Below are 27,069 nucleotides of genomic sequence, written 5' to 3' on the forward strand. Positions count from 1 at the left end.
CAGGTTAGCAGAGGGAGGCTCAAGAAAGGGCAAGCCAGCATGAGTTGGTGAAAAAAGAGGCACCAGTTTAGGTCCATGGTGACCCATGTGTCCTTTACCGCAGTTGCGACAGCATCATGCATGTAAAAATAAAAAATAGTCTCAAAATATCCACTGCCACCACTCAGGACACACATATCCCTCTAACCTGGTAACAGAATTGGAATATAAATTAGAAACCAAAGAGGGAAGCTCAAAGAGCTCCCAACAGCATTGCACAGAAGATGCCATGTGCTGCAATAGTAAAATACAGATGCCTCAAATAGATGGAGGAAAGCAAACTCATCCAAGATAACCAAAAAGAAGTGAGGAAAAAGGTTCCCACTCACTCGGGAGTCAGTTAAAAACCAGAAGTGCAGCAAAGGTGCTGGGGCACTCACTAAGTGGGTAGGTAGTATTACACACAAGTTGGAAATTCTACCCAACAATTAGCTTTTTCAAAGTCCCACAGACATCAGATGGTTCAGAGTGAAATTAGTGGCAAAGTAGTACACACTATTCTCGTAGTGGAAAAAAGAGCATTTTCAGTTCCAACTACATTAGGTGAAGGAATAGTATGCATACCTGGAGTGGCTGCCTTATGTAAAGGACCATAAAACCAGAAGCTGAGCACACAAATGTGTTTACTGAAAGCAATTCTCATTTCTAGGCTGCGTAGAGCTGCATTTAAAGAAAACCATATACACACACACACACACACATTACATTCAACAAGTAGGTTTTCAAAGTTAAGCATGTGTAATGGGGCCCCAGTACCTTCCTAAATGTTTTGTTTTTAACAAAAAAAATTAAGTGAATGATTTACAAACACATAATTGTAAAGCAGCGTATGTTCTGCATTTTAATTGAAACAAATGAACAGGGTCACTGAACCCGGTGCATACACTACTAATTTTCACACAAAGGTCATCTTTATCAGAACGTAAACATGAGCTGGATTGTTTCTTTGGTCAATGATTTAATATACAACACAAATATTTAAATTAAATATATTTACAAGACATTCATCAATTCACAAAAACAGTATCTACAAACAATACATTGTGTTCTCCCAAGATGATTAACTTGGATTACAGTGCAAGACATAAATACCCTTCAATCAGTGAGGAATAACATTGAGACAAATGTAAGAATTCAATAAGGTGTATTTAATTACACAGCTTTAACAGTGTGTGTTTTGGACACTGGGAAAAAGTCTACACTGTGTAGCTGCGAGTTGGTAGGCCCATTATCAGGACGAGAGGAGAATTGTAGTGGGAAGGTCCTGTTCGCTCGTGTTTGAAACGTGCCACAGTGTTGCTCTATGGCATCTGGACTGGAAAACAGTCCAAAAACGATGGCTGGCAATCATCAATAGTTGTTGCGTACCACATGTATCCTCTTACCATTAGGCGTTCTGAAGCTGGCAGCCGCAGGCTCTTCAGCGTCGCTGGACACGCTTTCATTCTCCGTGATGATTCAATCCACGTAGGCCTGGTGATACCAACCAGACAGCGCCTTACATATTAAGCTCCTGCGGAGGTGGAGATATTTAGGATCTGCCCCCAGTGGAGTTCACAAAAGAGGGTACATGTGGTATGCAACAACTGATTGCCAGTCATCGTTTTTTGGACTGCTTTCCAGTCCAGATGCCAGAGCAACGCTGTTGCACCTTTCAAACACGAGCGAACAGGACCCTCCCACTACAATTCTACTCTCGTCCTGATGAAGAACTACCAACTCACAGCTAGCCAGTGTAGCTAGAATTGGCCGAAACACAGTCGTGTCAACTTTTTCCCCAGTGTCCAGCACACAGTTAAAGCTGTGTAACTACACCTTACTGAATTCTTACATTTGTCTCAATGTTATTCCTCACTGATTGAAGGGTATTTATGTGTCTTGGACTCTAATCCAATTTAATCATCTTGGGTGTACACCAATAAATCGTGTGTAGGTACTGTTTTTGTGAATTGATGAAAGTCCTGTAAATATTTTTAATTTAAATATCATTTGTATTGTATATTAAATCAATGACAAAAGGAAAACCAATCCAGCTCATGTTTACCTTCTGATATAGATGACCATTGTGTGAAAATTAGTAGAAGTGTATGCACCGGGTTCAGTGACCCTGTTCATTTGTTCGTTTCAATTATCCACCCACATGGATAGAGCAGAGCTGTAACCAGAAGCCCTTATTCGATTATTTTCTGCATTTTAAGACTTTGAGACTGAGGAAAAAACACACAAAACCACAACTGCATGTATATTTTACATAGTACATTGTCTTTATCAGTGTAAATGCAACCGTCCCAAGTTCCCCATTTGCTGCATCCCAGTGTATGGAATTGGCCAGTGTTTAAGGGTGATGGGAATAAGAGCTTTGTAATAACTGAGCCAATATGAAATAAAGTTTGCTCCAAAGCCCAGACACACTTACTACAAAGCGTTGCGCCAGGAGGATACATCCATTGCATAATGCTAGCAGAAGGCACTTGTTGTAGCCCTAACAGATGGCATGCAGGTACATTTGATTGAAATGTGCCTGCCTGGAGAAAGCAAGAGGTGCCCTTCGCTCTGAAAGAAGGGGCGTGGCTATTCACCAGAGGCCATGGACTATGTTAAAGCCAGTAATCTGGGACAGAGGAGACTGTCCGTCTAGGATCTCCAACCCCCCCCCCCCCCCCCCCCCCCCCAATTCCTCCATTGGAGGTAGAAAGAAGCCCAGAGGACCCGAAAGATTCAGCCCTGTGCATATGTCATCTACATCATGGGCTTTTCCTCAGTCAAGGACACAGATGAACCTGTAATGAAAGTAAGACTCAATTTCTTGTGCGAAACTGCATCTTAACATTGATTTTCGTATAAAAGCAACGATGTTTAGGGTGTCTATTTAGGACAGTCAATTTAAACATGCTTTATGTAACGGTCCAGTGCCAAAGCTGAAAAGCCTACTAGTGCATGCCTTAGTCTTTATTACAGTTTAAGGGTTCCACTATTTAGATGTCAATAGGGATCCCCTGAAGCATGCGTTTAACCCCATCCGGATCTATTCAAGTAAGAGGTTTGTTCCAAATGCCCTCTGACTCTTCTATTGTAGCAATTTTCAAGCACTCTCAGATGGTGAGCATTAGGGTAAAAAGCTATTGGCTTGAGTAACATACTGTCCTCATTAGGTTTCATATTAACAAATACGTTTTTGTGCCGTTCGAAGGCAGATTTCTTGAACAGGATTGGCACTTTGTACCTAATTTACTTTAAGAAGGTTCAGTTGAGGGGTAAAGGGTCTCAACATACCACCTGGCACACCCAGGCATCCCGGCAATTATTGTTCAACCATTATAAAGCCACCTCAGTGTTTAGATCCATTTTAACGGTAGGGCCAATGATTGCCTCTCAATCCTGTCCTATGGAAAATCTACAGTCAATGCTCATGCAATCTGTCTGTTTTTCAGCAGTTTGTCCACAGTAGACAGTCTCCAGGCATCAATGTTATCGAAAGGCCAAATGTATTCACTTAGCACTGGGCTGGAAGGAGGTGAACTTGCACTTGAAGTTTCAGCTTCTCTCATAGAAGTTACATCAGTTTCCAGTCGTTAGATAAGTCTTTGATAACCGCTGGTGAGTCCGGGGAGGTCTCCAGTGAGCAACTTCTCTGGTAGACTAGGACTGTAAACAAAAGAATGGTCTGCTGCTGCTGGGGAGCACTGGGATCAACCGGTCCTGAAGGGCAACATTTATGGTGACCGAGTCAGTGCACTGATCAACCCATGACGACAACAGGTAGGCAAAGGCACCACTCAATGCACCAACGTTCTTTTAAGATCTTGCTTTACTTCATAGCAGGTCTGGTTAAAAGGTGCACATGTTGCTCAATGTCCCCGCGCCCCTCCTCCCCATCGGTCTTTGACCCAGGGAAACACTGCAGGGAGAATGGAAGCAGGCGGAGATGGTAGTATTCCCCAAAAATGGAACAATGCACCACCACAGTGTCCTTGTCAGTTCCAAGAGGTTAAGTTGCAATCATCGGCAGAGCTTCGAATTGAACCAGCAGAGCTTTTGCACAAACCAGGTAACGAAGCAAACTGAGATTCCCTCTGAGCCATATCTAGAGTCTTCTACAATAAATTTTGCACCCGCTCAAACTTTAGGCAGCCAATATCAAGTGGGGGCTAGCTCTTTGAAACTTGGGTGAATCTATTGCTGGGCTTTGGCCTAGAATGTGTATTCCAGAAGAACAAGTTACTTCTTACCTTGTAAGGTTCTTTCGATGGGATGTTCCTTCGACTTATTCATTATCCTTAATAGATAATCTTCCAGCTTGCTGTCCTCAGAATTTATTTTTCATTAAAGGCCGCTGCGCGTCGACGTCCCTCGAGCCGATGTCCTTCGACGGCCTCTGTATCGGCGCTGACGTCATCATGCGTATAAATAGACTCGCGCAGCGTCCGTTGCTCAGTTCCGTTTTGACGTTAACAGTTGATTTACATGAATTGGTTATTGACCTTGAAGCGCAAGCTGCAACCACAAGGGAAGTATTACTGTGGGGATGGATGGGAGGGGCATAAGGAATATGTTGGAGGAATATCCCATCGAAAGAACGTTACAAGGTAATCAGTAACTTGTTCTTCGAAGGGATTGTGTCCTCCGACGTATTCCTTATCTTTGATAGACTGCCATAGCAGTGGTGAGTAATTGGAGGTGGGAGTAAAATGCCACGTTTCCCTTTTAGGAATTAACCGAATGTAATACGGCTTTGCCAAACCTAGTCTCTTGACTAGAGGAGGAATCCAGGTAGTAAAATCTTGTGAAAGTATGTGCGGATGACCATGTGGCAGCCGCACATATGTCTCGAACCGGAACCCCTCTTTGGAGGGCAGAGGAGGCTGCGATACCCCCTGGTTGAATGAGCCCTAAGATTTTGAGGAGGCTCTTTCCCTGCTAGTTTGTAACATTCCAGAATGGCCAAAATAATCCATCTGGAAATGGTTTGTTTTGTTATCGGTAGTCCTAATTTGTTGGTCTGCTTGCCTAATCCTAGCAAGTCTGCTGATGTAAAAGCTTAAAGCCCGCTTTGGGTCCAGCCTATGGAGCCTTTCTTCCTCTTTCCCCGGATGGGGAGGCGGATAGAATGAAGGTAAGGTAATTTTCTGAGTGATGTGGAATTCAGAAACCACCTTTGGGAGGAAATTAGGCTTCACCTGTAGGACAACTTGGTCTTTATGAAAAATTGTATGAGGGGGTTTAAAAGATAGAGCTTGTAATTCGCTCACCCTTCTAGCAGATGTTAAAGCCACTAATAAAACAGTTTTAAGGGTGAGAAATCTTAGCGAACAAGAGTGGAGTGGTTTGAAAGGAGTACCCATCAGGAAATTTAAGACTAAATCTAAGTCCCATAAAGGAACCTGGAAAGGTCTTGGAGGGTAGACATTAGTTAATCCCTTTAGAAATTGTATTACTAAGGGTAATTTGAAATACAAAGGCTCCTCTGCAGTTCGCTTGAAGATCGATAGCGCTGCGAGATGGCCCTTGATAGTGCCAACTTGAAGGCCTGAATTTGCCAAGTAGAGTAGAAAGGATAACACCGTTGGTGTACCACATGAAAAGGGGTCGATATTCTCTTCTCTACACCAACTGCAAAATTTGTTCCAACGGCAGCGGTATAAAGACTTTGTTGCTGGCCTTCTGGCTGAAAGCAACACTTCCATGACGTCATCAGGGAGGTCCCAATCCTTGTATCTCAACCTTTCAGAAGCCAGGAGTGAAGGTTGAGGGTTCTGATGTCTGGATGGAGAACCTGACCTCCCTTCTGTGAGAGAAGATGCTCCTTGAGTGCAAGACGAATTGGAGGGCAGATGGACATGTCCAGAAGGTCCGGGTACCACGTTCTCCTGGCCCACTCTGGGGCAATTAGGATCATGGTTCTCTGGAATCTTCTCAACCTCCTGATCATTTGAGGAATGACAGGGACTGGTGGAAACGCATATAGGGGTGGAAACTCCCAGTCCACTACGAACACGGCCCCTAGAGCTCCTCTCGGGGGAAACCGATCGCACTTTCTGTTGGTACGGGTGGCAAACAGATCCACTTGAGGGGTTCCCCAAAGGGCGAAGATCTCCTGAAGGACTTCCTGAGCTAGTTCCCACTTGTGGGAGACTGTGCTCTGCCTGCTCAGAGCGTCCGCCGTCAAGTTCTTCTCTCCGGCTAGGTGAACTGCCGATAGAGAGATTCCTTCTTGAATTACCCAAAACCAGAGCTGCATTGCCTCTGCACAGTGGCAGTGATCCTACACCTCTTTTGTTGAGTTAGTGCATGGCCACTGTGTTGTCCGTCATTATCAGGACATTTTTCCCCTGTACAGATGGCAGAAAAGCTTTCAGCGCTAGTCTGATTGCTCTCAGCTCTAACAGGTTGATATGTAGTCTGGACTCCAATGGAGACCAACGACCGCTGATGGTCAAGTCGTTGGTATGGGCTCCCCACCCTGTGAGTGAGGCATCTGTGACTACTGTTATCTCTGGCTATGGTTGCCAACACAGTTCCCCCTTCAAGAGGTTTTTCTGGCAGGCCCACCACTGAAGTTCTCGAGCCACCTTGTCCAGAATCTGAAGGAGGTCTGTCATTCTCCCTGAGAATTGCGACCACTGAGTTCTCAGTGCCCACTGAAGAGATCTCATTCTCAGGCGAGCCTCTGGCACAAGGAAGATGCAGGATGCCATGAGGCCTAGCAACCTCAAAAGTCAAAGGCTGCGAGACGTTGGGCATTTTGAAACTTGGTGACCATCTGCAGAATATCTTGAGCCCTCACCTCTGATGGCGAGGCTTTTCCCAGGGAAGTGTCCAGGACCGCTCCAATGAACTGGAGTCTCTGTGATGGTATCATTTGTGACTTCTTTAAATTGAGGGAGAAGCCCAGTTTGTGAAGGAAGTGGCAGACATAATCTAGCTGGATCGGAGCTTGTTCCGAAGATACAGCTCTGATCAGCCAATCGTCCAGGTAGGGGTAGACATGGATCCCTTCCCACCTTAGACTTGCAGCCACTACCGACATTAGCTTGGTGAAGACCCTCAGGGCGGAGGTCAGCCCAAATGGCAGAACTCAAAATTGATGAGAGCCGCCAATTGCAAACCTCAGGTATTTCCTGTGTTCGAGATGGATTGGCACATGGACATAAGCATCCTGGAGGTCCAGAGATACCAGCCAGTCCTGGAGCTGGAGGGCCTGAAGGATCTGAGAGAGAGTTACCATCTTGAACTTGTCCTTCCTGAGGAACTTGTTCAATTCTCTTAAGTCCAAGATAGGTCTCAGTCCTCTGTCTTTCTTCGGTATGAGAAAGTAGGGGGGAGTACCAGCCCTTGTTCCTCTCCGCTACAGGTACCAGTTCTATGGCACCTTTCTCTAGCAGGTCTACAATTTCCTGCAAGAGGAGCAGATCTGGAACTTTCAGAGAGCTGTTCCCCGGTGGATGACTGAGGGATGCGTAGAATAGGCAGGCAGTAACCTTGGGCAACTGTCTCCAATGCCCAAGCATCTGACGTAATAGCCTGCCATTCCGTCAGATGTTGAGTTAACCTGCCCCCTACTGGTGTTTTGTGAGGAGAGTCCTCAGAGCGGTTTGGAGACGGCTGATGCAGATGCCGAGGGCAAAGAGGCACCTGCTGCGGCTTTTGTATTTTTACCCCGTCCACCTCGGGTGAATTTGTTCTGACCCCTTTGAACGGGCTGTCCTCTGCCTTTTCCGAATGCGGAATAGAAGCGAAAGGACTTACCCTCTCCAAGAGGTTCCTGAGGGGCGATATGGTGTCCGACGGATTGCAGCTCCTAGGGATTTTGCTGCTGCCTTTGATGTTTGTAGTTTTTCTAAACTGTCATCCGCCTTCTTACCAAACAAAGAAGAGCCGTCAAAGGGCATATTCAAGAGTCTGCTTTGCACATCTGGAGCAAGACCAGACTTTCGCAACCAAGCAAATCTCTGGGTTGTTGTACTTGCCGCCATGGCCCTGCTGATGCTGTCAGCAGAATCAATGCCAGTTTGAAGGGATTCGCACATAGCGTCTTTACCATCCTTGATTAGGAACGCTTCCCTTTCTTCTCCCTCCGGGAGGCAGTCAGCCGCTGATGAAGCACACTCCCAAAGTGTGTGGCTGAACCTTGCGAGTGTACAAGTAGCATTGATGGATTTCAACGCCATGCTACATGCGGAAAATACTTTTTTGGCCATAGAGTCATATCTCTTATCCCTATCCTGTGGAACAGTAGGGTAAGCCGATTTACTACCTGCTGAAGTAGCTGCCTCAACAACCAGACTCCCCGGAGTTGGGTGTTGGATAAATATTCAGGGTCAGCAGAAGACACCCTATATTTAGCTGATAATTTTTTGTTAACCGCCGGGATTACCTCAGGCGTCTCCCAGTTTGCCAATATTCTCCTTTGTAATGCCGCATGAAATGGCACCACAGGATCCTCCTGTGGACCTTTGACCAAGATGTCTGAGGTCGTCTTGCTGAAAAGCAGGTGAGGGTGTGGACCACCCCATAAACTCTATTATCCTTGCCATCAAGGTTCTATGAGGGGTTTCAGCATGTTCCCCTGAGTCTGGTGTGGCAAATTCCACTTCTGGGGAAGTGTCCAACCCACTTGCTTCCTGTAGGGATTCATGGAGGTCTTTCTACCTACCTTTCTCAGAGGTAAATTCCTCTGGTGAAGGAGTTGCAGATCCCTGCAATTCAAAAGGTCTTTCCTGATCCAAATCCTCCCCTTCTTCATAAACAGAAGACAAGACTCTGGAGTGATCAGGTCTTGAAAATGGTATAAATCCCATTTCCAGAGCAGAAGGAGCCAAATTCGTCATGATTGGCCGAGAAAACTTAGACATCGTTGACGCAGACGTTAAAGGCTTCGAAGCCATCAAAAAAGGCGTCGAGAAAGGCAGTAGAGGCCTCGAACTCGAGAGTATCGGGATTCTACTCGAGGTTGTCAATGACATTCTCGTGCTCGAGGCTCTGGGTATGGACACTGGCTGTGAGGTGGCCGTGGGTTTATCCTTTCTCAGCGTCGAAGACGGCGTCAACTCGACTGACCCTTTGATAACGGCGATCTATGTGTCGAAGGGATCTTCGACGATGGCGAAGATGCAACTTTGCCTTTACTCGAGGGTTCGTGACGCTCTCTAGTGGCTTCTTTCGCCGGGTGCTGCGACTCGCGGCTTTTTGGTTTTTCGGGTCTTTCACCCAGGGTATCACCCTCAGCAGTCTTCGAGGGGGTCGAGGCCGCTTTTTCAAAGACGCTTAGCATCTTTTTCCTGAATTTCTCCCACTCAGCCTGAGAGCTATGTTTTGTGGGGCAGGAGACCCTTTTTGGGGAAACGGAAGACGAGGATGAGGAAGGGGATCTTCAACGTCTCTTTTTTGAATGCTTCGAGACCTAGAACGAGAATGTCTTGTGATGGCGAGGAGACGAATGTCTCGACGCCGCTGAGGAACCTTTCGAAGAAGTTTTAACTGCCTTACCTCTCTCCAGCTTCCCCTTACGCTCCTTTAAGGCTTTCGCCGTCATGGACATGCAGTCCTCGCACTCCGAACAATGGTGCTCGATTCCCAGGCACCATAAACAGATCCTGTGAGGATCAGTCAACAACATTTTCTTTCCACAGTCTCGAAAGTTTTTGAAGCCGGACCGTGGAGTCGTCGGTTCGGGTGAGGAAGCCATAGAGTACGAGTCAGTATTCACGAGGAATAATGATATATTTGACTGAAGAACCGAGCAACAATATTCCGAGGCCCCACGAAGCGCGGAAAAACGGAACTGAGCAACGGACGCTGCGCGAGTCTATTTATACGCGTGATGACATCGGCGCCGATACAGAGGCCGTCGAGGGAGGTCGACGCGCAGCACCCTCTACTAAAAAAAAATGTCCGAGGCCAGCTAGCTGGGAGATGATCTATTAAAGATAAGGAATACGTCGGAGGACACAATCCCTTCGAAATAAACAGTCACTGAGGAATTTGTCTTATCTGGTCAAATCCTGCTCTGTTCCTGCACAGGAGGGAAGTCAGTAAATTACCACACAAGGCCCCGAGTCGTATCCAGCATTTAGTGTTAGCAAGGCTAGTCTCCATAACTACCTGGTCAAATGGGTGATCCCAGGGTGACTTACCCTACCTACTCCCATTTGCTCACACAGACACAAACGTGGCAAACAAATACTGGTGCAAGTACACTAAACTGGATCTCACTAGGCTGCCCAGCAGAGCTGTCTCAGAGCTACTGTACCCTAGTATAAATCAGGTATTCTGCCATCCACCAGTAATTACTGTACACAGACAGTGGTCACATCGAACTGGTCACGCTGAACAAGACCAGAGCCCATAGTTGTATAGTCTATGTAGGCCTGCTCTGAACACCTTACAGGCTAACAGCAAGCTATTTATCTGAACATTTGTAATGACCTACTATTGGGTGCAACACGGTTTAATATGTTGCAACACGTGTGTACACACAAAGGCAGACACGTGTCTCACTATTGAACAGCTAGATTTAGCTATACATGCATTTGTCACAGGGTATGCTCCACTGATCTTTATTTGCTCTTTGGGCATTGCTCTGCTGATACAACTTAGAACACGAGCTGTGTCAATATATATGCATCAGCCAGCAGCTATATCTGCATTCAGATTGGAATTAACCCCAATTGGAAAGTATTCAGCAGCATACTGATGACCTTTACTTTAATATGTTGTAAAATACTTGTTTTTATTCACTCAAGTATGTGCCTTGCACAATGGACGGAACACATTTAAAAGTTATATTTCTTCAATATACAGATGCCACTTAAGCTTCAATATGATTTTCGCCATTTTCACAATGTTAATCCAATGAAGCAGGAAGCCTATTAGTTATGATTGTGTTGGAGTTATGGGAGGGTACCTAGTTTAGAACGCTGACATCACGATTGGCCATGTGCACTGTTAATTTTTAAAATCAATGCCAAGGCCATTAAAAACTGACCTACAAGCAAAATGCAGTTGGTGTTGGGCATCCTGAGATTTTCAGGTGTCATTTTTAAGACACTATAGTGCCTTTTAAAAGGCATCCTTTGACAACTTTTTTTCAATAAGTTCTCTGAAGTCCCTGGACGCTCAACTAACTAAAGAAAACTACCAACTTGTGTGACGAGTCTTGCTCTGGAACACCGCTTTGCCTGCATCTCACCCTGCCTGGCTCCTAGACCACTAGGGTCCCCCTTCTGCCCCAGAGAACTCATGTTATAGAATTGGGAAGGGATGGATACTTTAAGGGGTCTGTCTTGAAAAATAAAACAAGGGTTCAAAGGTTTACTTGCAAATGAATCAGTTGGCAACTTTAAACTCTGGGTGAATAGTTACAAAGTTATTGCTAACCTTAGAAATGTTTTGACATTCTGAAAAAAAAAATTGAAAAAAATTATACAAATATTCTCAAAGTCTTACTTTACAGTAGGTAAAGGGTCATTTTACCTGCGAATTGGGTTCCCCTCTTCCAAAAAGTACTGCTGTTGGTTTCACTGGGATAATTGCATGTGTCCCCAAATGGGTCTTGCTTATCCTGGCGTAATATTAGCCTGTCCAGAATAAGTCTGCATAGGTCATATTAACCTTTTAGGTTGCTGCTAGCTACAGACAAAAGTATATAGGTTTTACTTACCTTGAGCAGAACTGTTATCAGAAAATAAGCTAGAGTTATTGCTTCCCTTAGTCTGAACTGAAAAGCAATTGTAATTGAATATTACACCCCAAAGTCCAACTCCCCTAGAATAACAATCAGAGTTATAGGCCTTTTACTGATATTGCATTTATAACGTGCCTGTACACAAGTGTTCCTAGAATAAGTGCTACACTATTCTGAAAAGTATATTGTCCAGTTGACTTACTATGTGATTTCCTGCTGAGTGTCACAGGACAACTGATAGGGTCACTGCCCTGTATTACTGAAAGTAATCTAAAAGTAACTATTCTATTTGCTTCCCTAGAATTGTTAGGTGTTCCAAATTAGGTTATATGCTTTTGCCTGTGTACCTTCAAGCATATGTGTTTATATGATCTGTGATAGTAACCCCCCCCCCCCCCCCCACTCCTCCCAAGATTTATATGGGCCTACTTTTATTTAAATAAACCATTTATGTTTACAATATGTAGTGTTTCAGTGTCTTTGGCTCATGTCTATTACAATTTCTTTGTACTGATTTTACAGCCCTCTTTCCCTCCTAAAATAAGCCTGGCTGCTCGGTCTATGCTACCCTGAAATCAGGTGTTACAGCCTTATACTAAGAGTAGTCTCTTGTACTGCCTACGTAGTTGGACTTCAGAAAAACTGTCCCAACAGCTAGTAGTGATCAAGAAGTATTTTTGTCAATGTAGCTCCTCTACTATTCTCTAGAGCGTGGATTACCACTGAAATTGGTGTGCATCAAGGCAGGGAAAAGCGCATTCAGAAGTCTCTGCTCATACTTGTAGTTCTCTGGCCAGAATAAGTGGATCCACATAGACACTAGTGAATGGAAGGCATAAACCCAGCAGATTGATGTTAATCCTGCAATTTTAATCCATGGCTTGAGATCGTTTGTACAAATATGATTGCGTTTTTGAGCCCTTTCCATTTACTCGGTTCACAGAAATTGGTATAAACTCCCCAATCTACTGGCTTGCTAAACCAGACAGCACTACTGAGTATGTTTCCAAGTTTTACTGCATCATACTTTCAAGCAATTGTTAGTGTTAATATATGCCCTATAGTATTGCCATGCCAAGTACAAAGCTTTTAGTAATTTACTGGCCGCCTTATGTTAGTATTAATCCCACTAGATTTGTATATCTTACATGAAAACTACATCTCTGATCATACTACTAGAAGACTATAATATGGATTTTAGTGACCCTAATGGCACTACAGCTACGTATGCCCCTTAGCACTTTCCTCAAGGAGCCTGACTTTCACTTTCCAACCTCCCAGTCTACTCCTACACAAGGATGCACGTTAGACTTGGTGATTATATATTGCACAGTCCAACAATTGCTTTTTATCACCAGTTAACTGGTCAGACAACGCACCTTTTTCAACTGGGGCAACCCACACTTGTCTCACTGTTGTAATAGTACCATCTTTTAAAGAATTGTAAACCTCATCACTCAAACTAAGTACTGGGCTAAACAAACATTCAGAGTTTAAGAACGAAGACACCCCTTACAATTTAAAAGAAATTGGGTTACTCTGCCATTCACGCCCAGCCTTGACACAGAGGACCGTCTCGGATATGCCGTTTCTGCTGAAAATACCGAATAAGCCAGCCTCTATTCAATTACTGGGTGACTCAATCGGGATTTCATCCACAGCGAGGCACAGAGCAGACCCTCTTAGATGTAAAGGACTCCTTCCTCCAAATTATAGATCAGGTCTCCTGACGCTCTTGGACCTATCGGCCGCTTTTGACACCTTGGACAAGTCCATCCTTTTACAGCGATTTCCTAATATAGCACACACTTCACACAAAGTAGTCTCATGGATTGTTTCTTTTCCTAAGAATAGAGCATCACGAAACTGGGCAATGCACCATCTGACCCAATTGCAGCAGAATATGGAGTGCTACAGGCATCCTATATCTATTTGACCTCCATCTCGAACCCCTTCATGACATTCTGTCATAGTGGGTGTGAAATCTCAGAATTCTGCAGATTTGTAGGCTAGATCCTCAATCAACAAAATCAGACACATTTTTAAATGTATTGTATTGAATCATGGATGTTCATATATTGGCTGGGCCTAAACAAAGAAAAATAATTATGCTCAATGGTGCGGCCTCGGCTTTACGGCAAAGTATGTGAGCTTTACACAGAATTCACTTTAGCAGGGTACACAATTAAACCCTTAAGAGATGTGAAGGCCCTTGGAGTTTTTCTGGATTCACATCCCAAATCTCATACTGAGATCAACACATTTTCAATTGATGCTAAGATAACTAAGACCCATTATCCGAACTTCACTGCTCCATTATTGCTAGAGGTATTGAAAGAGCAAGGCTAGATTAGTGTACCTATTAGCTCTCTTCAGCAGTTAAAATTGCAGCTCACTTTGGCAGTTGCAATTACGCTATATACATCAAAGGATATTGGGCAGAATATTTTGGACCCCAGTTCGTATGTGTAAATTGGGATTAGTTGGTGATGATCGGTGTTGGGGTTGTGGGAAAGAACAAGGTACTTTGATATATATGTTATGTTATTGTGAAAGAGTGGTGAGTTTCTGGAGGGAGGTTATTGATAGGGTCGATCAAATTTGGGACATTGTTTATCCACGCACTCCCTAAGCGGTCATCTTATTATTGTATAGTGGTGGACGGGATGTGAGTTGGGTGATATCGTGTGGGGTAATCAAAGTTTTGTTGGTGGCGGCTAAACAGGTGTTGAGGGTCTGGAAGACACAGAATAAGCCGATGGTGGAGGACTGGATTTTAGATGTTAGGATTTTATCCAGGCTTGAGAAAACGTATTGTAAACAAAACAAGGAAACCCTTTATGAGGAAATTTGGGGGAGCTTTATTGACCTTTATGGATGATGCTAGATTAGGTTCTGGAGTGGAGTGCATTGGTCTATTAGCATTAATATATGGGGAGGGGGTTTGTGTTGTTTATGTGGTTGTTTTGTGTGGTCTTACTTGTTTGTTGTCATTTGTTTGATACATCTGGCTTTGTTTTAGGTTAGTCCTAAGTTTCATATGGTGGAATGACAATGCATTACTTACCATAAAAGCATTTCTGATGGTTGTATCTGCTTAGATTCACATGCTGTGCATAGTCCGACATCCAGTGGTCACTGCAGAGTATTGCATTTTGTTTTTCGTAGTCGAAAAGGGGACGTCGACAAGGCGTGTCTAACACTATCCCTATAGTGACGTGCGTTGTACCCACAATCCCTCACGCGTCGAGGTCCCTCAGATTGTTTTTTCCGCCCAGTTATTGGTCGCCTCTATGCAGAGCTCCTCGAGAGACATTGCGAAATCATTTATTCGACCCTTGGTTGTTTATTATTATCTAACATATAGATCCCTCCCTCGACGAAGCTGCAAGCTGTTTCTCTGCCGAGCAAGATCTTCGACGGAAGGACGAGTGGAGGAGATCCTTCGGCGTCGCCGAACACGTGGCCTGGCCTCGCCGGCCTTACACAGTAGGGAGAGCGGGTTTGTGTGGTCTTTTCTTTTCTCTCCGAGAATGCCTTTCTCTTTTCCCCTCCCTCTCTTTCGAGGTCGTAATCGCACTTCTTGCCCTCAGCTATGGAGACGACGCCCTTTAGGTTTTGCCCACTTTGCAAAGGCAAATATACCTGCAAGGACAAGCACAAACGGTGCAACCGTTGCTTGCCCCTCGATCACAAGGAGGACGGCTGTGCGGCCTGTAAGTTACTTAAGCCCAAAACGATAAAGGACCGTAGGGTCAAAAGGTGGGCGGCCTACGCCATGTCTAGGTCAGATTCCTCGCCCGCTGCAGAATGTGACGAGGACAGCGATTACACGGCCTCCGTAATGGAGGTTGTAGACCTCTCGAGGGAGCATTCGCGCTCCTCTTCGTCCGGCCCCGGCCCCGACAGGCCCGGCTCACGGCCATTTTATGGGGATGAACACCCCGGCGACAAGGACGCACATAAGAAATCTCAAAAACACATACCCCACGGCACGCATTCGTCGAAGACAAAGGCGGCCATAGCGCCAACGGAGGCGTCGGGCCCACCGGCGTCTTCCGCCGACCGTAAGGGTTGTCGGCCCTCCCCGCTCCCGCGACAGGCGACCGGGCACTCTGGAAATAAGGGCGCTAACCCCAAACCCTCAGGCGGCGACGCGCCTCGTAAGAGTGCGCACGTTGCCAGTAAAGGCTCGACGGTACCTAGCGTGCACGTTGCCAGTAGAGACTCGACGGCGAGCGATCCCTCGGCAGACAGAATGATCGCCGAAAGCCTCGCGCGTATATCTTCGAAGGACGGGCAGAGACGGACGTCAAGTGACGCGCTGAAAACTGCGCACAAGGCCAATAACGCCGAAGGCGCCGGAAAGTAGGCTGGGACAGCTCCCACCGTCGACGGAAAGCCCTAGCCTGCCAGAGCACTTCTCAGAAGGCGAAGGCACATTATCTCCGACGCTATGGGACAGATCTAGGCGAATACAAGGAGAAGAGACTCCTTTTTCACTCCCATACCGCTCTGGCCTACCCCAGTGGACCTTAGAGAAGTTCCAGTCCTGTATGGACAAGTTAGACAGATTCATGGCCATTCCAGAAAATAGGACACCTAAAAGACCTAGGGAGGTACTCTTAGAAAGTCCAAGGGCTAAATACCCGAAGTTGTTCTATAACCCCTTTCAGGAGGATATGAACTCTTACAACCTCACCGAAGAGGACACACTCTTCCAGGAGGAGTTCATTAATGATGAAAACCAACAAGAGGAAGAAGGCTTCCATGAGGACACTAACATAAGTGAGGAAGGGTACGAAGAAGACCCAGGTGAGGGTGACCCAAATCCCTGGCAGTCGCCATCAGGGTCTACAGAGCCAGACATTGGACATCAGGTCGCCTCAGACCACACCAGTCAGGAACCCTTCGCCTGTTGACAACCAGCCCACTGTAAATGCGCTGCTGAGGAAGGCAGCTGCACATTTCGAGGTCGAAACTGGGGAGGTCACCCCAGACACTGACTTTGTGGAAAGGATTATCAAAGAAAAACCACCCACCAGCCAAACTATCCCAATACTCGCCTCTGTTAAGAGACGAATCAACCCGTCACTGGCCACCCCTGCACTAGTAAGAGGGGTTAATCCAAGAATCGAAAAATTGTTCTCACCCTCTTAATCAGACCCATTATATATTAAGGGTCACTCAATCCCGGACTCCTTAGTGGTGACTAACGCTAGGAAAAGGGCTGGGGTTCCACTGTCTACCAGCGAGGCACCCCCGGATAAAGAGGGGAAAAAGCTTCATGCCGTAGGCAAAAGAATTACCACCTCGGCAGCGGTCTCAACTAGAATTGCCAATAATAACACATTGCTGGCAAGCTATGCTGATGCGCAATGGGGAAAGCTTAAGCAGGACATCGAGGAAGTCCCTGAACCCCTAAAAACTAGATTGCTGGCTACAGTTAATGAAGGGTCTCTGGTCAACCAATGCATCGTTAAGAATACCCTCGATGCAGCGGAAACAGCTGGCCGCTCTTTGGTACAGGGAATTCTGCTGAAGCGCCACGTCTGGCTTCGCAATTCCGGTTTTAAGGCAGAAACGCAATCGTCGCTCAAGCCTATTGAAGAGTCTAACCTCTTTGGAAAGGCAGTGGACGAAGCACTGGAAAATGTGAAAAAAGAATTTGATACCATAAAGACCTTGGACCAAATCTCAAAGCCCCCTAACAGGCGGGGATTTGGCAACAAGCGTTCTTTTCGTGGCCAACGCCAACAACAGAATAAACTTCAATATTCTGCCAACAACTACCAAAGTAATAGTGGCCAGTACAATCAGAGAGGTCAACGCCGTGGCAAGGGGAGAGGCCGGGGTTCCACCCCTAGAGGCTCCCAAGCCACCAACAACACCAAGTGACGCGAAGATTCGGGTCCCCTCCCATGCATCGCCGGTTGGGGGCCGGTTAACATCCTTTCTTCCAGCATGGGAGGGAATAACATCAGACCGCTGGGTACTATCCACCATAGCCCGCGGCTACTGTATAGAGTTCAACAGTTCCCCAACATACAGACCCCGAGGGGACGACGCATGACACCAGAACACCTCGCCATCCTTCTCCAAGAAGTGGACCAGCTACTGGAAAAAGGAGCTATAGAGGTCGTGCCTCTATCTCAGGTAACGGAAGGTATTTATTCATTGTACTTCCTTGTACCCAAAAAGGATCTAACCATGCGCCCTGTATTAGATATGCGCCCAGCGAACAAGTTTGTCAAACCCCAAATGTTTCGTATGGTGACCTTACAGTATACCCTTACCTCGACGACTGGCTCATAACAGGGGATTCTTACGAGACATGCTTCTCAAACACCCAAAAGACTGTAGACCTTTTGTTCCAACTGGGCTTCTCCTTCAACGAGAAGAAGTCCAGCTTAGACCCCAGCCAAGTCAAACAATTTCTGGGGGCTCTAATTCGAACAAAGGACGGCCTCGTCTTCCTCTCCAACGAGAGGGTCCAAAACATGCTGTTTCAGATCCCCCAATATGTGGCAGGTCGAGAGGTGACCGTGCGCAAAGCGATGCGCTTGCTAGGAATGATGGCATCATGTATTTATTTGGTACCTCACGCGCGCCTGCGCATGCGCCCAATGCAAGAGTGGCTCAACAGCCAGTGGCGTCAGGCCAGCGGACAATGGGACGATCTAGTGGTGGTCTCGCAGGCCTTGGTTCTCTCGCTACAGTGGTGGACAAAGGAAAACCTGGTAAGAGGGAAACCCTTTGCCACACCCGCAGTGGAAGCCACTCTAACCACAGACTCATCCCTCACAGGATGGGGGGGCTCACCTATCCCATCAGACTGCTCACGGAGTGTGGACTCCGAGCGTAGCATCCAAGCACATAAACCTATTAGAGCTGCTGGCCGTGTTACTAAAAGCCTTCCAGGAACACCTACAAGGGAAGACAGTGATGGTCCTTACGGACAGCACCACAGCCATGTACTACCTCAACAAGCAAGGGGGCACCCACTCTCCAGGACTGTCCATGCTGTCCCAGAATATCTGGAAGTGGGCTCTCAAACACATGTTCCTACTGTCGCAACATGTACCAGGGGAACTCAATCTGCTAGCAGACGAACTCAGCAGAGACTTCCCTCTGCCCTCAGAGTACGAATGGCAGTTGCACGAAGACATCGTCTTCGACGTCTTCACACAATGGGGATTCCCAGAAATAGACCTGTTCGCAACTCTGGAGAACTCACAATGCCAAGATTACGCCTCCAGGTACCCCCAGAACCAATCCAAGGGGAACGGTCTATCGATTCCATGGTCGGGGAAATTTGCTTACGCCTTTCCCCCGACTCCCCTTCTCAACAAGATTGAGCGGCACTTTCTGCATACACCACTTCCCAGCTTAAAGTGTCGTGGTGGAAAGTCCCAGTTATAAAAGCCTTCATGGAGGGAGTAAAGAGAATACACCCTCCGATAGCAAACCCAGCTCCCGGCTGGGACCTGAATGTGGTACTTACCAGACTCATGGGCTCACCCTTTGAACCCATGCACAAAGCAACTCTTAAAGACCTCACTCTTAAGACCGCTTTCCTAATAGCTATCACCTCCATTAGGAGAGTAAGTGAACTACAGGCTCTTTCTGTTTTAGACCCCTTTGTAGCAGTTCACAAAGATAAAGTGGTTCTACGCACGCACCCAAGGTTTGCACCGAAATTCATCTAAAAATTCCATGTAAACCAGTCAATAGAACTACCAACGTTCTTTCAAAACCCTTCCAATTCGGGAGAAAAAAGTCTGCATACACTTGATGTGCGCAGAGCTGTCATGTTCTACATGGAAAGAACCAGACCACTGAGAAAGACTAATCAGTTCTTTGTCTCGGTGGCAGCAGGAAGAGAAGGAGATGCAGTTTCAAAATCCACTAGATCTAGATGGATTGTTCAATGCATCACTCTCGGTTACACTCTTGCTAAGAGAACTACCCTGCAAGCCAAGAGCACATTCTACTCGAGGCACTGGGGCATCCATAGCATTCATTGCAAATGTTCCCCTTGAGTCCATCTGCAAAGCGGCAACCTGGAGTTCTGTGCACACCTTTACAAAACACTACTGTCTAGATGCACACTCTAGATCTGACTTCCAGGTGGGACAGGCAGTATTAAGACATCTTTTCTCTACTGTTCCTTCTCATAACCCACTGCCAACTCTGGGTACTGCTCGCTAGTCTATGCACAGCATGTGATTCTAAGCAGATTAACAAACATCAGAAGACAGTGCATTACTTACCGTAAAAGCATTTCTGATGGTTGTATCTGCTTAGATTCACATGCGCCCACCCTTCCTCCCCGCTCGGATGGAAGGAACATAGACACCTTTCTACATCTCTCTTTTCTGTACTCGCTCATGTATAGAAGGCTCACTCAGGGCAGAAAAAATACGCCTTGTCGACGTCCCCTTTGACTACGAAAAACAAAATGCAATACTCCGCAGTGACCACTGGTTGTCGGACTATGCACAGCATGTGATTCCAAGCAGATTAACAAACATCAGAAACAGAGTTATGGTTTGGAATTCTGTTTTATTTTGTTTTCCACTGTTATGTATTTTTCAATTCAATGACCTAGGATGTTAATTCTCTTTATTGTAACTTGTTGAAAATGAGAAATAAAGAGTTTAAAAAAAAAATTGGAGCTCACAATTCTGAATCTTCCAAAACATGCCCATCTTTCACAGGTTCTCAAAACACTTTGTTGGCTCCATGTAAAGTCTAGAATTTCATTTAAACTACTTGCTATGCAAGGTTTTTGTGTGATGGCAAAACCCCTCTGTCTCAAGAAACATCTAAAATGGTACACTACCAGTTCAGCATTAAGGACTCCTTACAAGCATTCAGTGTTTGTCCCCAAGTGTACAAAAGTGCCAAAGGATATGGGAGGTCAAGCACTTGATTTGCATAATAATGAAGATCTTTTCACTTTTCGTAAACATATAAAAGCTTTTTCTTTTCTGAAATACATGCTCCTGGGCTGCAATCTTTCCCTCTATTCCTTGTGATAGTTTGCACGCTTACATACTGCAAAGTTGTAGCGCCTCATCTTATTAAACTACAATATGATTCAATGGCTATGCACATTGTTGATTGGTTGTAGGCTTTGGATATTGAAGTGAAGAGTAGTAACAACTATCCTTCCTGGATCACGTTCACCCGCCACCGGTCAAACAGTTTCAAGATCAGAGCTTTGTGCAACGCACCTCGCAGGGGAAAAAACTACAGAAAAGGACCTTCAAACTGTCCTCTGTGAAGCCACAATGGCCAGGACAAACCAGTCATTGCAGACAGCCTAATTAATCTAATCAATTATTGCTAATATCAGGGAATGCATTTTGTTTGAATATACCATGCTTAATGCTCATATCTGTGCTGGAGATTAAATACAGAGAAATGGTAAATGAAAGGAAGCATTCTATGTGTTTTTCTATTTACCAGTACACACAGAGTATGTCGCAATATACAAGCTTGCTTCAGTGATACTGTAGAGAAGGTAATGACTTTAAAAAAAAAAGTTATTTTATTGGCAGACTTGAGACAGTTACACGTTTTTGAGCACTTGAACATTGTTGGACATGAGATACAGCAGATAAATGAACAATCGTGGGTATCGTCTTCGCTGGGTAAGGGTCAGGCCTGTACAGAACCAGTACGCAACATGTTCATGCGGATGGCAATAAGGCCGGGATAGAGTCCTCATCAGTCTTTATTTAAGTAGCTGCAGAAGGTGGTCCAGACATTTCTGGGGCGATACTGCGTTCGTAGAGAGGCAATGTATTCCTCTTTGCATGTTTGTGTTGTGTCCATGTAAGGGCCGAGAGCCACATCTTAAAGGCGGGCGGGGAGGGGCATTTCCAACACTGCAATATACATTTCTTAGCGACCATGCAACCCACATTCAGAAATCCTGCCATTTTCTTAACCCAGTCCCCTCTCCAGATACCAAACAGCAACGCCAGCAGGTCCGGGTTTATTACCGTGCCCGCAATTTCAGAGAGTGCCTCAATAATATCTCCCCAGAATTTATTCAGCGCAGTGAACGACCAGAACATATGCGCGTGGTCCGCATCTTCAGCACGACATCTGGGACAGACCTGCATTCGGCTGCAGTTGAACCTGGTCAGTTTACGTGGGGTATAGTACACTCTATTCACTATTTTATACTGCATGCAGCGATATCAGAAATTTAGGGAGACTTTACTCGTGTGAGAGGACATCTTCCTCCTCGTGTCGCCCGAGATGTTGAGGCAGAGTTCCTCGGCCCATGCATTCTGGGCTTTGGGAGCCGTGTCTGGGAGCTTCGCTAGTAGTATTTTATATAAGGAGGAGACAATACTCAGATTGTTGCTGGAGTTTTGCAATATAGTGTGAGAAAGTAATGACTTCTAAGGTTCATCAATTACACAAGAGTAATAAGAATTGGTTCCTACAAATATTGCTGTCGGACAGTAAACCTGTTGTGTGCTCAGGTGAAGTGGTTTCTCTTGCATTAAGAACAGATCCACCTCTGCCAAAAGCCTTGCGTCAGGTATAGCACTATTCTCTGCCACAAAAGCAGGCACAGCTTCAGGAGGTGAGCATTTCTGTGTAGATGTGGAGCTCTGGGAAGTGGGTAAGAAATCATTAATGTGTGGTATACGCTGCCTAAGAGATCAAGCGGGCTCTCAGGAGCACATCGTTACACATTTGGCTCCACTGGCGAGGCCTCAGACATGAAATCACCAAGGTGAAAGTAGAGGAAACCCGGATGGGTACATGAAAAAAAAGTGACCAGGTAGCCTCTAACGAGGTGGGGCAGGGACCTTTGACCTTATAATTGGCCTCCTCTGACAGACAGTCCTCCAACAAAGTGAGGTTAAAGAGGTAAACCAGGGAGAAACCTTAATTGAGTTTTCATAAAGGCATCATTAACATACTCAATGCCTGAATAGGATTCGAATTTAGGATATAGGCATTTAAGTGAGGAAACTTCAATTTTTCCCATTACCAAAAGCTCAAATATAATTTCAGTCAAACTACAGATAACAGGAGTAATACATCTTAAGACTACTTGGTGATACAGTGCCACATACTTCCATCCAATATGCCGTTTTGTACAAGAATTTTCAAATGATTTCCATTTCTCAGATGAACCCACTTGTTCTAAAACAGGCTCTCACTTGTTTAGCATTATGTTTATGTTGTACATAGCACATGGTTAGTGGCAAGTCCATATTAGAATTGCATTTAGAATGTTTTTGTCCAATTCTCCACTTGTTTAGTTTGCATGTGCAGTGTAGTTCATCTTTCATGATTCATTAAACACAGACCTTTCCGTTAGTTTACAACAGATGAGAAATCACAAGTTTACACAGCACATCAAATCATGGACAGAAAAGCATGCAGGAATGGTCTAGATGACTGCACAACATACCAGGTAAAAACACCAGCACCAAGAGGCAGCCAAGCAGGGAGGGCCTTTAAGTCCAAGTCCCCCCACATCAGACCTAACCCACAACCACATCACCTCAAAACCGAACAGGTAAAAAGACCTAGGTACCGATTCCCCTGTACGAGGATCCTTCAATAGACCTAACCCAAGGTGGAAGGGATATTGGTGTGGCTTTATTCAAGAAGAGATTGTGTTTAAGATATTTAATGATTTATTCACTTTGGTCACCCGCACAAGTGTCTAATACAATATATTGAAACCTGAAATTGCTACAATTCCTTCCCTTTCTGTCTTCTTTTTTTTAACCCTAGCCAATACGGTGTCTACTCGGGAAACACTGTTCCTATTCCCATCAACAAGCAAAAAAGATACCAAACGTGCGGCAATAAACACAAAGGCGAAAATATTTACAAACTACCCACATGTTCCCTTTGAGGTTACCTTTTGTGCCGATCCACAACTGATCTTGTTCCAATTTAAAAGTCAGCCTGACTTTGCCACCTGATTTGTTGTACATGCCGGCCAATGGTACAGTGGGCAATCGTTCCTAAAAAAAATAAGTTTAAAAAAAGTTAAAAATATATAAAAGTGCAAATGTTAACACTGCCATCAATCCCAAACGACAATACAAATGGACCCGTTCGGACCATCACAAAGGGGCTTCAACACTCCCAACCACTGCATTAGGATAGCATTTCAGTTCAGGGGAGTTTAGAACCTTAATATGACTAAAATGCGAATGTCATACCAAGGTTGGGGATGGCATAGAGAAGTGGCAGAGAAAGAGGAAGCAGGAAAGAAGGAAGGTGTGAGCTTGAAAGGGGAGGAACAGTGAGAGAATGAGCATGCAAAAGAGCGAGCAAGGGAGAACCAGCAAAAGCAGGATATTTAAGGAGGGGGAGAAGTGAATAAGGAAGAAAAGAATGGAGAAGTCAAAAGGAGGAAATGCTATGTTGTAGACCTAGCACAGTGGAATCCTGATGGAGAAGAGAAAAGGCATTGTGACTTTGTCACTGTTCAGACGCTTAACTTAATTTTCATCAGTAACCAGTGTGCACTAAACCAATCAGTGCAGATTTGATTTCATCCACTTCCACGATCAGGACTTAAATAACATCCACGGATCGATTTTGGATGGGCTGCTGGCGTGATCCAACAGGCATGTGCCAGTGAGGTACCAACAAGGAGATAAAATCTCCTGCTGAAACACTGCCTGCCTTCCCTGGGACACCCCGCTGCCCACTTCCACAGAGGGTGGACTCCTCGCTGGAGCGCCGGGGACTGTGGGCCTGGCTGGGGGAGGGGCGACCACTGCACTGCTTAGCGCGCCCTGGGCTGGACCGTAACAGCATTGCTAAACCCCCTGCTTCCCGGTTCAGCGGACATCGGAAAAGACGACCTGGGACGGGCCTCCCTCTGCCGGTGTACAATAGGATCCCATTGGCAGCTCTTTGCTTGGGCTGCATTCCAGGCCCTTCCCTTCCGCGACTGCCTGACCTACCTGGCCCTGCTCTCACGGCTGCTGGGGGCCCCCGAACTTGGGGACCCGTGTCAGCTGGCCCTGCCATCGCCCTCTGGGCTGGAGCTCTGCCCCTGCAGGCCCACGGGGGGCAGGGGGGAGAGCGTAGAGGACAGCAGAGCTGTGCAGCCCCTGGCTCTGCTGCACATGACCTAAGTGGCCTGGGCATTCCACTGCAGTGTTCTCTCTCCCGGACCAAAGTGGCTCCACATACCTACCGCCCATGAACCATTCGGCACAGCGGATCCTGTGGCTGGCATCCTGGACATCTCTGGCCAGCTGGAATAGAGTGAACACAGTGCATCATTCCCAACAGGGTATTCACTCCGCATAACTCCTTCACCACATTCACGGGATCTACATTGTCCTGAAGCCCAAGACTCATCTGGGGTATAGCTACTGCTGCCCATGTACCCACATGCTGACCCCACTCACAGCCAAGCAGTGATTAACTTGGCTACTTACATCTCTCTTGACACCCTATCATACGGGGGAGACCACAGGGGGACAGAGATAGTCCCACTAGACATGACAGTCCCACTAGACATAACAGTCTGCACTGACGCTCTGAGTGGCCCTGCTTCACTCGATAGCAAGCCTCCACTCGCTAAGATCTTCTCCTGGGATTCGTGGCTAGAGTCCGCACCCTCTCACTGGGGTGCTGTGTACCTACCATAACACTCTCCGGGTACACTGTACCACGGTTGCTGCACCCCTGATTCGGACCCGTATACTTATACGGCGCCCGGCGACATGGAGCCCTGTACCTCACCATCCAGCGAAGGAACTTTAACCCTCTCATCAAAGGTCACTACTCGGAGAAGGATTACCAGCTTGACTTGGGCTCTACTGCACCCCTGAAGCTCCACAACCCTATTTTCCACGTGGCCGGACAGGATCTTGCCCAAAGGAACTAATAAAAAGCAGAGCTCCATCAACATGTACACCACAGCAGCATCAAAACCGAGTGATCCCTTATCAGAAACACAGGCATCTATATCAGTACCTACCAAAGCCACTGAATCACAGAAAATGATGGCAAACATGCAGGAGGGTTTCACGGCCCTACATTCAAAACTGGATGACATGAGTGGGAATATAAGCTCGATCAAAGCCCATATGGAGAAGACGGACTCTCGGGTCGCGGAATTGGAGACTAGGGTCAGGGTGGTTGAGGACGATGTCACTGCCCTCAGGACTGAGGTGGGCGCGCTGTCCAGGCAGGTCCAAGACATCCGGAAGAATGAGTACCTGGAGTCTCGTTCCAGGCGTAATAACCCAAGCATCATTGGGGTCCCAGAAGATTGATGGCTCCATGGAGGACTTCGTTGAGCGCTCCCTGCTCTCGATTCCGGATTCCCTGAAATTCTCCCGCAGTTCCCGATTGAGAGGGCCTACCGCTCCTTGACGGCAAAACCCAGACCAGGCGCTTCTCGCCCCATCATAGCGAGAGTCGTGAATTACCACGATAGAGATTCCCTACTTCAAGCAGCAAGAGCCAAAGGCGACCTCTTCCATAGCTCCTCTAGAATTCACCTTTATCCAGGCCTCTGTGGCTGTCCAACAGCAGAAAAACCTTCCAGGCAACCAAGAAAAGGCTGCGAAACCTGGAGGTCAAATACTCAATGCTCCACCCTACTAAACTCAGGATTGAACACTGAAATCGGGTCTTCTTCAGCATCCCTGAGGAGGCTTCCAAATTCATTGATGAGCATTTCCCTGGCTGACCGCGTCAGTCTTCGCCCCTCCGTTCACCCTAGGTTACTTTCCGTTGTAAGCTCAATAGTACCAAGTGTGGATCTAGGCCCGGATGGCTGAAGGGTCTACGCATAACTCAATCCTTCGGATCGACAGTCATCTGGTCCTGCCCCATGGGATTGCTTCCTAGCTCTCATGTATGGATATTGTTCAATAGTGCCGGGGGTAGGGCCGGGCCTGGCTGACCGGTACGTCATCGCACCGTTATACCCATCAGATCGATTACCATCTGGTCCGGGCCCACACTTTGGTTTCATTTTTGAGTTTTATATACTGTTCTAATATTGTGCATCACGCAACGCCTAATTAATGTGTACCGTTTCTGCATTATGTACCACAAACTGGGTAGTTAACGCCCCACTCAGAAGTATTGTCGCTCATGGCTGACGCACGCCCCCCCCCCAGGCGATGCTGCAGCTGTTTTTGGTTCATTTGGAGATTTCTTGGGATGGCACCTTTCTAATTGGGGGCCGAAGTGTACGCAAGTGTACTGTTGGACTGGGAGCTGTGTTCAACTGGCGTGTTCTGCGCCCAACGTTGCTACTGTGGACTTGCTGCCTGCTCCCTGGGATCCACTAGTGCACAAGAGGAAGGGTCGTGTTC

General features: G+C 46.3%; 1 protein-coding gene across 1 annotated transcript in view; it reads right to left on the bottom strand.

Annotated features, from left to right (window-relative positions):
- UBFD1 (ubiquitin family domain containing 1) overlaps nucleotides 1-27,069 on the bottom strand; it is a 391,487-nt gene that overhangs the window by 74,274 nt on the left and 290,144 nt on the right. The window contains exon 5 of the mRNA XM_069647393.1: nucleotides 23,631-23,736. Coding sequence (XP_069503494.1) covers nucleotides 23,631-23,736 — 106 coding nt within the window. The remainder of the gene's footprint in view (nucleotides 1-23,630; nucleotides 23,737-27,069) is intronic.

The sequence above is a fragment of the Ambystoma mexicanum genome, chromosome 2q, assembly GCF_040938575.1.
Source record: "Ambystoma mexicanum isolate Mex_15411 chromosome 2q, UKY_AmexF1_1, whole genome shotgun sequence".
Lineage (NCBI taxonomy): Eukaryota > Metazoa > Chordata > Amphibia > Caudata > Ambystomatidae > Ambystoma > Ambystoma mexicanum.